The sequence below is a fragment of the Delphinapterus leucas genome, chromosome X, assembly GCF_059928025.1.
Source record: "Delphinapterus leucas isolate spDelLeu-1000000601 "Yukka" chromosome X, BTC_Dleu_Yukka2, whole genome shotgun sequence".
NCBI lineage: Eukaryota > Metazoa > Chordata > Mammalia > Artiodactyla > Monodontidae > Delphinapterus > Delphinapterus leucas.
This window is the reverse complement of record NC_143150.1, coordinates 29,770,149-29,782,986: the sequence shown is the minus strand read 5'-3', so window position 1 is coordinate 29,782,986 and position 12,838 is coordinate 29,770,149. Positions and strand designations below refer to the sequence as shown.

The 12,838-nt window shown below is 46.1% G+C and overlaps 1 protein-coding gene across 1 annotated transcript; it reads left to right on the top strand.

Moving 5' to 3' along the window:
* Positions 1-385: 385 nt before the first annotated feature.
* On the top strand, positions 386-11,945 carry AKAP14 (A-kinase anchoring protein 14). The gene is given in 6 exon segments (XM_022562962.3): positions 386-2,787; positions 2,789-2,891; positions 2,981-3,072; positions 7,615-7,794; positions 10,471-10,523; positions 11,061-11,945. Coding segments are annotated over 6 exon segments (672 nt in total). The 5' UTR covers positions 386-2,733; the 3' UTR covers positions 11,251-11,945.
* The last annotated feature ends 893 nt before the right edge of the window (positions 11,946-12,838 follow it).

Here is a 12,838-nt window from a genome sequence, read left to right as displayed (position 1 = left end):
CAGGACAGCTTGGTCCTGCTTTGCAGGTCAGATTGTTGCTGTGACTGACTGTCCCCCTCTCTCACTAACATAAGCAGTCAGACATTTGGGCTTTACTTCCCATTGGTTGAAATTGGTGTTGCCTTGGCAGCACGTGTAAACATTCTGGCTGGGAATCCTGGGGAAAAGCTGCCCAGAGACTTTCTGAGGCTTCCCGGGCTACTACTGTTCCAGACAAGGATCTGGTCACTCAGGTATCGAGGGTTATTAAGGGTGGGAGGGTTCCACAAAAAGGACCTGCAATTGTTCTCCCCATTCATTGCTCAGACCACAAACTTGGCCCTGGCCCTTCACACCCATTTTGCCCATCTGTCCTCTCATTAGGAAGGGAAGGGGAGAAAAAGAACTAAGAGAGGCAGGTTGGAGGGATGCTTTAGACTGGTGCCCACAGATGTGTGAGGGTAACATCTGAACTTTCCTGAGCCCTGCTCCCCCCTTTCCCTCTGCCACTGGAGCACAGGGCACCCTGGGTCCTTGCATAGACAAGGCCCCTACCTCATTTGCTAGGTGTCGAAGGGCACAGATTTGGCTTCCAGTCAATTTGTCAAGAAGCAGTTTGCTGAAAGCCAAGTCGCTGAATGGCCAAGTAGCCAAATGGGCCATTTTCTGAAGGCTCACGTTGCTGTATGGTTAACTCACCAAAGCCTACCGAATTTACCAATTTACCAAAAAACTATTGTCTAACTATAGAGTTTACGGCAAATTGCTTTGGCCAAATTGGCATGGGCCTTGGGCTGGGGAGAGCTAGTTCTCTAGAGCTAAGGGCCTCCAGACACCCTTACCGCCACCCTTCAGGTCCTCCTCACTCTGGGATGGGCAGCCTGAGAAGATTCCACTTTCCTCCAGAGGATGACGCTGTCCACCAGTTGCAGCAACAGGGAACTGAGGCAGAGGCAAACGAGCTTAAAATGCTGACATGAAACCCAAATGAACACGAGTCAGTATTATTTCCAGAATGTTTAAAGGCTGTTCACACCATTTCTGGCCTGACGGCCAGGGGAACTGGGGTTGCTTTGTACAGCACTCACCACACCTTGGGACCCGTGATGTCCAGAAAGGGAACAAAGGGTGACCCTTCTTGAAAGAGGCTCGCAGAAAGAGAGTGAGCACATTCTGGACGGCAGACGGAAATGTGAGATCAGGGCCCCAGGACTCTTTGTGAACCTTGGAGGGAGGAGAGTGGGGTGATTAAGAGCACAGGCTGTGGAGCCGGATGGTCTGGTGTGAGCTTGGCTTCCTCATCTCACATGGTAACAGGAGTCCCTCTCTTTATGACTCAGGGCCCCAGCAGGAAATTGTTGGCATATAGAAAATAGGAGAGGTGGAGAAGTGTTAAGTAAAGGGAATATTTACAAAGGTGTGAGCAGAGGGTAGGGAAAGGAGGGGCTGGTAACAGTGGGGCCATGGGGTTGAGGGGAGAGGAAGGTTACCCTCACCAGACTGACAAGTTGTGAGCAAGCTGCCCCAGGACAGATGGACACCTCCTCCACTCAGCCAGCCACAGGTGACCCTGGAGGCGGAGAACCCCGGTGAATACATGCCCGGAGCTCACTCTTCTCCCTTCAGCCAGAGGGCACGGGAGAGCCCACTGCTGCAGTCCCAGCAGGTCAGCGTTCCAGGGCAGAGAGCGGGGGAGGTGGGGAGAGTGGGCCTGGAAGGGCACAGGGAAGGTCTCCAGCCATGATCTCACAGCGCTGTGCTAAGAGCTAAATGGAACGAGGCCCATTAAACACCCCAAATTGGGAGTTGCTATTTTTACAAAAATAAATAGCTCCCCTGGGAGTGAGCGAGCCACTTTCACGCAGGGCCCACCATGCAGGGATTGCCTACAAGGGATTTATGACTGGCGCTAGAAGTGAGTGACTACTCCTCCGTGAGGAGACTTCAGTATAGCAGGGAAAGAAGGAATCCAAGACTCAAGGGAAAAAGATGGAAAACGTGCAAAGACTTCTAGCTCTGTGATGAACCCTTCACAGCCCTGATAACTCTAATTTCCACAGTCTCAACAAATGCTAAAAGCATTTGGAAAATTTTAGTTATCACTTATAAACATCTTACTAAAATAGGAGCAGACAAATGTTTTCTGAATAAATCTCAAGCCATGAGCCAGCATCATACTTACTGGTGTGACACCAGAAAGCACACACACTGAAGCCCGACGCAAAAGAAGCAGGCTCACCATCTCCACTTTCACTTCCATTTTTCTGTAAGTGTTACCCAAAGCTAACACATATATTGTAGGAAAAGAGATAAAAAAAATGATAGTTTCCGGCGGATAATTGTATACCTGGAAAATCCAAGAGAAAAAAACCTGAAAAACGAACCTCTCCTATACTGTACTGCCTCTAATCATTTTGATACACTTTTTTAAAGAGTCGCGTGCCCTCAGTGGCCTAAAGCAGGGGTTGAAGTTCTAAGAAAGACTCAACTAGAAATCAATATTGTTAGAACTCTAAGGAAGTTAGGAATCATTCGGCTATGTCTTGCTGAAGTCTTCATGGTTATGAGAATTGGCAAATCCTTGGTTTTCGGGAATATGGACCTCAACACCGTTTCCTGTGTCTTATGATTCTTCAAGAGATAGTCTGTACTTAGACGAGAGTGTACACACGTGCGCGCGCGCACACACACACACACACACACACACACACGCAAAAAGTAACTTTTTGAGTTTTTTTTCCAAGCCAAAAGAAAATGAATGTGACTAAAAATGTCAAATTTCAGAAGGAAGTAGATGTGGATAAAGGTCCCTACAAGCCAGATGATGGATACAGAAGACACTCAAAATGTAACTGAACTAGCTCTAGCTTTAGCCAAGAATGCCATCACTGCTGCTATCAAGTCCATGGAAGGTAGTAATCCTGTTGGGGTGCGTAAAGGATGGTCTCATTATGTAACAGCACACTAGGAGGCAACTAATAAACTCATACCTTGTTTGCAGAAGCCGAAAACCCCATCAAAAATATCGACTGGATCACACAGGGTGAATTCACAGAAGAAAGGGGCCGTAAACAAATTGAGGATTTCATTTCGGTAAGTCCGTTGACCACTCCAGCTCAGCACACAAAGGCGAAGAACAATTAAAAGGCTCCTGTTTGGGCTTCCCTGGTGGCGCAGTGGTTGAGAGTCCGCCTGCCGATGCAGGGGACACGGGTTCGTGCCCCGGTCTGGAAAGATCCCTCATGCTACGGAGCGGTTGGGCACGTGAGCCATGGCCGCTGGGCCTGCGCGTCCGGAGCCTGTGCTCCGCAACGGGAGAGGCCACAACAGTGAGAGGCCCATGTACCGCAAAAAAAAAAAAAAAAAGGCTCCTGTTTGATGCAAAGTGGATGTCCTTCTAGGAAGCCTAAGCAATGATATCACAGGCGACCTGAATAAATAAAAACTGTCCTCATCTGGTTTGCAAAGTCAAGATGGGATAGTCTTTGAAGGTGAAAAGCCAATTGTATTTTCCAGTGTTTGTGTCTTCCTCACCGTACACTTCCCTAGGAAAATCGGATATTCTCAGCTAAGCAATTTCCCCATGCTGCTGCTCTAAATGGGGGCCTAGTGGCCTAAGGAGGGAGATGCCCCTCTAAAACAGGGGTTCTCCAGCCCCAGCTTTAGAGTTCTCATATTAACAGAGGGGATGCACACAGATCACGAGTCTTTTTGATTTAGCTTTGGAATGTATTCACTGTACAGTCAGATGCACATGCTCATGAATTTCTTTTCTTTTTCCTCCTGGTCCTGGCTCTGACCTATTTGTGTGGCTTATCCCAGCAGCTCTGGGGAGAAGGCCCTGGGTGGCTTTGCATAACTGGCGGGGTGGATGAAGAAGAATGGCCTGAAATCCCCACTCACTGTATTTCCTTAGAAGAGAAACCAGTTGAAATTGGTGGAGGCAAACTCCCCCAGCCTGGGAGAAGTCTCCAGCTGTCTCTGTTCCTCTGATCAGCCCATCCAAGCCTTCCACCCTAAGGGCACTTTCCCAGGCCCAGGAAGGCTTGGTCAGGTGGGAAGGAGGAAGAAGGTCAGGGGTTCCTGGCTCCACACCCTCCATCCTTGATTGCGGCACGGCTCGCCCTTGCCATTGCAAGGGGTATCAAGAGCACAGTGAAGAGAAACGGTGCAAAGTACTAGTTACTCTTGGGCCTTCCTGCTCTGGAGCACATCTCCCATTTGGGTTGGGGCAAAAGTTCCTGCCTGCTGCACCCAAAGTCTGTGAATCAGACTGAAATTGGACACAGAACAAGCAGGAAAATGTTCCCCTGCAGATCCTACTGGTTCTGAGTAAAAGGCAAAGGTCAGTCCGGACAGTGGCCTATAGGGCCCGACATAATCTGAGTCTCCATCCCCACTTCCTCCCAACTGACTGCTCAGACTCCATCACCCACCACCTTCTCCCCATTCACCTTCCTCACTCCAGCCATACTTGCCTCCTTGCTGTTCAACTGCCAGGCATGCTCCCACCTCAGGGCCTTTGCACTTGCTGTTCCCTCTGCTGGAACCCTCTTGCCTGAGATCTACTCTCATGGTTCGCACTTTCCCTCTCTTCAGGTCTTTGTTAGGACGCCTTTTGCTCACTGAGGCATTTCCCGGCCACCTCATCTAAAATTGCACCCATCTCTCCTCTTATTTTTTTTTCCATTAGCACTTACCTCTACCTATGATATTAGATTTTATTTACGCTATTGCCTTTTTTCCATCACCAGACCACATGATCCATGAGGGCAGAGACTTTTGTTCATTGCTCTGTCCCCAGGCCTTAGAAAGGTCAGGTACGTAGAGGATGTTCTATAAATATGTGTTGAATACATGAACAGATTTATTCTCTCCATACCATTATTCTTCACAGATGAAAAGCTATCACAGATGAAAAGCTAAGTCAAGGGCTGTTGTGAGGACACAGAAAATTAGAAAGTAGAAGGTGATGGAAAAGGTAAAAGCTCTATATAACTCCTGACATAAAATCACCCTGTTCCCAGCCCCACTAATGCAGCAAGCCCTAGAAGTGAAGTCTATCATCTAAGTGCTAGGCATTTCTGATGGAGAACTTTCTCAAGCCTATTGCAGATTTCCCAGAGTCCACCATACACCAGGGGACAGCAAATTAGGAGTTACCATTTCCTGAGTGAGCACTGCTATGTGCCAAGCACCACTAAGCACTTCACATGCATTATCTCATTTAATCCTCACAACAAACCTGTGTATAGGTACCTCAGTGTACCCATTTTACAGATGACGAATCTTGAGGCTCAGAGAGGTTGGGCAATTTGTTCAAAGTCTTTCTTTCTTTTTTTTTTTTTTTTGCGGTACGCGGGCCTCTCACTGTTGTGGCCTCTCCCGTTGCGGAGCCCAGGCTCCGGACGTGCAGGCTCAGCGGCCATGGCTCACGGGCCCTGCCGCTCCGCGGCATGTGGGATCTTCCCGGACCGGGGCACGAACCCGTGTCCCCTGCATTGGCAGGCGGACTCTTAACCACTGCACCACCAGGGAAGCCCCAAAGTCTTTCTGATTAACCAGCAAAATGAAGTTTTGATCATAGGTCTGTCTGATATACTTCTTCCACCTTAATAGGAAAAGTACTTTTTGATGACAGAAATAATGCAGTTTACTATCAATGAAAAATGCAAATTCAAAAGATTTTAAGGCATTGCAATGTGAAAGGGGGCACGGGTTCAATCCCTTGGGAACTAAGATCCCGCATGCCATGCGGTGCGGCCCCCCCCCAAAAAAAGAATGATTAAATCTGGTATCACAAGGCTTGTGTGTTTGTGGGGAGGGAACCGGTGCACTTATACATTGCCAGTGGGCATAATAATTGGCTAATTTTCTTCAGGAATGCAATCTTGCAACAAGAATATACAAATAAGTTCTTAATATAAGAAAAACTGGAAAATCCCCCATGCCTATCACCATACTTAAAATATTTTTATAATAAGACATCATTATTAAAAAAAAAACTCTGAGCAAAAAGACACAAAGTAGAAAATGAAAGTTCCCAGATCTACTCCCTCAAATGTCACTTATCATCGATAACAGTTTTGTGCATATACTTCCAGGTGCCTGTTGATTTTGAGTGTCCAGTAATATGTAATTGGCTAAGCCATCCATGGTAGAGTAGCACAATGAGATACTGCTTCCTGGAAGTGAGTATATGAAGCAATGTTATGTAAAAATGATAAAACATGGGATGACACACACTCACTGCACAGAGATAAAAATGGGAAGAGAGTGGCCTGATGGAGATAGCTGAATTTACTGCGTCTAAGGCTGCTTTAGAAAATCCTAGAACTGAGACATCTGATGGGGTGGAGAGAGCACTGCTCGGGAGCCCTCCGAGCTGGCTGCTCGGGAGCCTGGGTCCCAGCTGCTGTGTGGGATTGTCCCTTCCTATTTCTAGGCCCCAGGATCCTCATCCGCAAAGTGAGGGGCCTTGTTAGATGATCTTTAGGGACCACTCCAATGCTACAAAGTCTGTGATTGTGTGACAGATTAAACATTAGGCCTGAAAAAGTATATCAAGTAACGCAGAAAGGTTGGGAAAAAAAAGACATGCTCCAACGGGCCTCATGGGGTTGGCTGTCAGACTCTTTCAATGAAAGGGAAAATGATCTATGTAAGAAGACACAGAACTGATCTCAAGGAATCTAGAGTCTGGTGCTCCTCTCTGGCTAACTGAAACAGCCAATTGGGTATAAGTTTGAAATAAAGTTAGCTGAGGCAGAAGGCCAGCCTACATTTTTTTTTTTAAAGGAAGGCCTAAAGTCTTTTTACCATCTCCTCCCAAACTCTCTCTCTACATCAGTGGGATTGTTAGACAATCCTACTTCCTTCCTTCTGTGGACCTGCATCTTAATTCAAGATCTTTTTTAGGAAGCTTTCTGTGCCCCAATAGCCAGTGCAATGGTGTTCTGTTGAACTTGTTGAACACCTCTGGCGTTCAAGGCCTGGTGCTCAGACTCAAGGCTACATCATGCCTTGTGCGGACCCTAGGTGTTAGTAAGATCTGTGCTTTGGAGGGGGAAGCTTCTCCAAGGGATCTGAGGGATCTGAATGATCCCTTGCCTGATCTATTCCTTTTCTGACCTTATTTTACCTACCACCTAGGGCTGCAATGAATTGAGTCTGATTTTCCAAAACAGCTTGTGAAATCAGCCCCCTTACTTTCTAGTCACACCTTTAGGTCTTCTGGAGCACAGTGAGCAGAACACGTGTTCTAAGCACTTTGTAATTATTTTCCAATTAACCAAAGTTGCCTTCCAAGACAAGGCCTGGAAGGAGGTTAGCGTGTATGTGTGTGTGGTGTGTATGTACACACACACTGCGCGTGGGCCCCTGAGCTCCAGAGCCCAATCTCAAGCGATGTCTGCACTATTCACTTATTTGACGTTTTAGCTCCACCTTTTCTCTCCCGTACCTGTGGAGATAAGCGGGGGTTGACTGTAGTTTGAATCCCAGTCAAAAGTGTTAGAAATGGATCCAGAAGCAGGGCTGTAACCCCTACTGCTGTGCGCTGCCTTCGTCTAGACAGCTTGAACACAAGTCTGCTTTTCTTCCTTTGTGTGCTTTTTATTTTTTCCTATGAAACAGAACTGGGAGTATCAAGGCCGCTGGGTGCACTACACAGAGTTTTTAAAGAGGGAAGATGTGTTTCACAGCTTCCACTACATCTACTGTGTACACTGGAGCATCCCAACTGCTCGGAGACCCATAGCACGAACCACTGCCAGTGTCTACTTCACCATCAAGATCAACACAAACAAACCTCCGGTAAGCGCTTTCCTTTTCTGCCCTGTTCCCTTCGGTGAGGCTTCGACGAGAATAGAGACTTCTCTTGTCAAGGCCATTGATGGGCCCCTTCTTTGTGAAACAGAACAGTCATATTTCTGTCCTCGTCTCGCTTGGCCCATCTGCAGCACTTGCCATAGCTGATCACTCCCTCCTCCGTGAAATATTCCATTTGGCTTCTAGAACAACATTCTCTCCTGGTTTTCCTCCTGCCTCACTGACCATTCGTTCTCTACTGGTCTACTGGCCTCTCCTCCTCTCACCAACCTCTTCATGTTGGAATGCCCCAAAACTCAGGCCTTGGATCTTTTCTCTAGCCTAACCTCCTTGATGATCTTATCCAGTCTCCTGGCTTTAAATGCCACCTCTAGCTTATGATTCCCAAATTTCTATCTATCTCCAGCCCAGATTTCTGCCACTTGGATGTTTAATAAACATCTCACTTATTGTATCCAAAACTGAACTTCTGATTTGCCTTTCCAAGTCCGACCTACCTGCGCCTTTCTCATCTCAGCTGATGGCCAAAATCCTGGGCGTCATCCTTGACTCTTCTTTTTCACTCACATCCATTAGGAAATCCTGTTGGTCCTACCTTCAAAAATAGGCCCTGACGGGACTCCCCTGGTGGCGCAGTGGTTAAGAATCTGCCTGCCAATGCAGGGGACACGGGTTCGAGCCCTGGTCTGGGAAGATCCCACATGCCGCAGAGCAACTAAGCCCGTGCACCACAACTACTGAGCCTGCGCTCTAGAGCCCGCGAGCCACAACTACTGAGCCCGCGTGCCACAAGTACTGAAGCCCGCGCACCTAGAGCGCATGCTCCACAACAAGAGAAGCTACCGCCATGAGAAGCCCGCACACTGCAACTAAGAGTAGACCCCGCTCGCTGCAACTAGAGAAAGCCGCGCACAGCAATGAAGACCCAACGCAGCCAAAAAACAATTTAAAAAAAAAAGGCCCTGAATCCAAGCGTTTCTTCTCACTCCACCTCTACCACCCTGGGCCAAGACACCATCATCTCTCACCAAGGTTATTTCAATAGGCTTCTAACTAGTCTCTCTGCTTCCACCCTTACCCACATCCTGTCTCTTTTCAGCCAGCCGGAGTGAGCCTTGGAAAAATGAAGTTATGTCACGCGTCTGTTCTGAACATTCCAACATGCTTTTCAAACTTCAAAGTGCATGTGAATTACTCAGGGGTCTTGTTAAAAGGAAGATTCTGATTCAGCAGGTCTGGGGCTCAAACTTCTGCATTACAAAGAAGCTCCCAGGTGGTGCTGATGCTGCAGGTCCACAGACCATACTTTGAGTAATGAGGGCCTACAGGCCTTGTGTGATCTGGTTCCTTGTTATTTCGACTTTCCCGTTACTCCTTCCCCCTCACTTACTCTGCTCCAGCCACTCTGATCTTGCCACTCCTTAAATAAGCCAGGTATTGTCCCTCCTCAGGGCTTCTGCGCTTGCTGTTCCCTTTGACTGGAACCCTCTCCCCTAGGTACGTGCACAGCCTGCTGGCTCACCTCCTCCACTGCACTTTCTACCCCACCCCCATGATTTTGCTTTTCCTCCATAACACTTTATCACCTTCTGATCTTCTATGTAACTTCTTATCTTGTTATACCCTGCTCCCCCACCAGAATGTAAGCTTCAGGAAGGCAGGGATTTCTGTCTTGCTGTAAAACAAAGCCTGGTAAATAGCAGGCACTCAATAAATACTTGAAGGAATGACTGCTTGTAGCCACCAGGTCGACCGTGAATATGAAATATGTTGATAGCTGGTGTGAAAGGAGTCCAAATAACATGTATGAATCCAAGGCTAGGGTCCTTAGAACAGGGTTGGTACCAAGCATAATGCCTGGAATACAGCAGACATAAAAATGTTATTTCCCCTCTGCTTTCATCCTTTCAAAGTTATTTGAGGCTCTGCCTGACTCTAAGGCTTTATATATGACCACAGTGAGCCAACTGTGTCCTATATTCATCCTATCCTAGTACAAACTTACCTAGTTGGAGAGTTTGGAACCTGGAGTGATCTAAAGAGGTAAAATCTGTGAGTTCTCACTTCTCCTGGTCATATATCCCGCCATCAGCTGTCTTGCTAACTGGCAAGCTCTAAGATCGGAAAGTGAGGCTGCTGGAGGTGAATGAGACCATGACAAGAGACCACACAGAGAGAGGGCTTGGGAGCCTGGCTCTCGCTCAGAATTCCGAGTATAATTTTGGAGGGGACACTGGATGGGGACCACTGAGACGGCATTACAACCTAGATTTTTATGCTGCTTTTAAAATGTTTTTGAACCATGTTCATCTATATGGTTTCATTCTTAGGCCATCCTTACGAGGTAAGTTGGTACTGTTGGTTGAGTGAAACTGGAGCACGTAAAGAAGGCACATGACTTCCTCATGCTCCTAGTAATGAGAGCACAGCCTCTCTTGACTTGTTTTCAATTTTGTGGATACTCTTAAGGTATTTGTTGCCAAAAAGATCTTTTGGGGAACACAGGTTTGGAGTGAAAAAGAACTACTACCTACAGACCTCCAACTCACAGGGAAAATGAATCCTAGAAATTGAGGAGTCTACTTATGGACACTTGCAGCAGTGGAAAGAATCATGAGTTGCTGTGACTGGTCTTGGCTGACAGGTGTCTTTTTCTCTTAGGATACACCCATTGATGTCTCTTACGTCTTTGAGAGCCATTCATTGGTCCACAGGTAATGAACATTTAGAGACTTACTTTAAAAGGGTGGTGGGAAAACTCATCACACTCCAGGAGCCCAGCAGGCCCACAGCCACAGGTGATTTACGTAATGGTCACTTGTCTTCTTTGGACCACCTACTCCATTAAGATGGGCTGAAAGTAGGAGTCTGCCTTTGTTTAGAAAATTGTTTTTATTTTTAGTGTCTTGTTTTTCACTGATTATAAATGTGAGGATTAGTTGCTGGAGTAGGGTGGGGCCAAGGTAGGTCATGTCTACTGTTTCTATGTGAAACTTCACAGTCACATGGAACTAACTCACATATAGTAATTCCTTTTATTTGTACAGCTCTCTCTTAAAGAATCTTTACATATAAACTCATTAAGCCTTTTATTGAATGCGCCTAAGGAACAGAGACGACCTTTGCCCCCCACCCACAAAAGGCATTTTGCTCACTAGAAATGTAACAGAGTAAACAGGTAATCAATCCCTGGCTCAATGTTTTGTTTCATTTTAAAAGCTTCTGTTGTGTTTGTTTTTCTTCCTCTGCAGACCAGGAATGACTCACTTTCAAGAAAAATGCCTGAGGGACATTATTGAGGCCAAATATATTTTAATGAATTCAAATATCTTCCAATTCAACAGTGTCAGAATCTTCCAGAATATTTTAGGAATAGATTTCTCATCGGAGTGTGTTAAAAATACAATACTGTACATCGAACCACAGAATAGTATTGAATAATAAACTTGTGGCACACAATCCAGCTGCACTGGTTTTCTTTGTATTCATTCATTTTCCAGTTGGCAACTTCCATCACATTAGCAGAGTAACCAGTAAGTTGTCTTCTATTTTCTAGAAGGTTCCCCACCACTATCTGCATCACTCAGTCTTACAGTTGCTAAAATTCACCTGTCAGACCAAACTGAGATTGGTCCTTGGCTGCCTGTTCCCCCATTTGAGCCTAAGTCTCTAGCCTGGACACACCTCTTTCATGGGCACAACTAGGGAACAGAAAAATGGCAACAGTTCTACAGCTCATAATATAACCAGTCTGAAGAGTTTCCCTACTCACAGACCCCTTTATTTACTGCAAGTTAAGCCTCACTGTTAAATAATACATTCTGAAACTATGAAACTGGGTGTGCTGCCTGACACAACACAGCATCACAACTGTGATGGCACCAGGGTGGCTTGAGGATTGGGTGCAATGAAACAGGGAAGGTTCAATCGCCACCCTTACTATTTCTTGTCTTCTTCCCATCCTCACACCAGATCATTCCTACCATTCCTGTGAGGTTGTCTTGCCTGGCTGCAAGGTTTTAAAACACCAAAGACAAAATTATGAGTGATTACTTACAGGTACATCAGAATATGTATTTATGTACACAAGCACTGGAAGGGAACACAGAATACTAAAGACAATTGATGGGGTAAGACTGTGGGTAATTTTTCTTTCTTCTTTTTTAACTGCTGCATTTGTGCAATAAATTAAAAAGGAGGGAAAATCTCATCAGAGCAACAGGTGAGGAGGGGGGAAACTAGGTAAGTCTCCTTGGAGAACAAAAAATATATTTCAAATACAATAGCCCTTCCATTTGACTTATGGCTCAGGTGACTAAAACACAGTTTGAAGCAGTAACTCTAATAGGCTGAAAAAAAAATACTTTTAGCCCTTTTATTCTTCCCTCCTCTTTCCCAAAGAACATGCTACTGAAGCTATTCTTTGGCAGATCTTTCCTGAAAAAACCTTGATGAAAGATATGATAAAGTTCTGAAATAAATTAATATATTTTCTTTCATTTATTCAACAAGCATTTGTTGAGTATCTACTCTGTGGAGGAGACAGGAGAATCCAATGAAAATCCACAATATTCATATATCACAAAATTGTTGCATTTAAACTACCTTGCCTACTGAATGAAAATCAGAGAACAAACCCATTCAGTCTCTGGGAACCAGTAACAAAAAGTAATGTTCTTAGAGAACAAAATTTTTATTTAAAAAATTTTTTTTGGCCACCTGCGCAGCTTGTGGGATCTTAGTTCCCCAACCAGGGATTGAACCCGGGCCCTAGGCAGTGAAAAACGCCGAGTCCTAACCACTGGACCACCAGGGAATTCCTAAGAAAATTTTTTTTTTTTTTTGCGGTATGCAGGCCTCTCACTGTTGTGGCCTCTCCCATTGCGGAGCACAGGCTCCGGACGCGCAGGCTCAGCAGCCATGGCTCACGGGCCCAGACGCTCCGCGGCATGTGGGATCTTCCTGGACTGGGGCATGAACCTGTGTCCCCTGCATCGACAGGCGGACTCTCAACCACTGTGCCACCAGG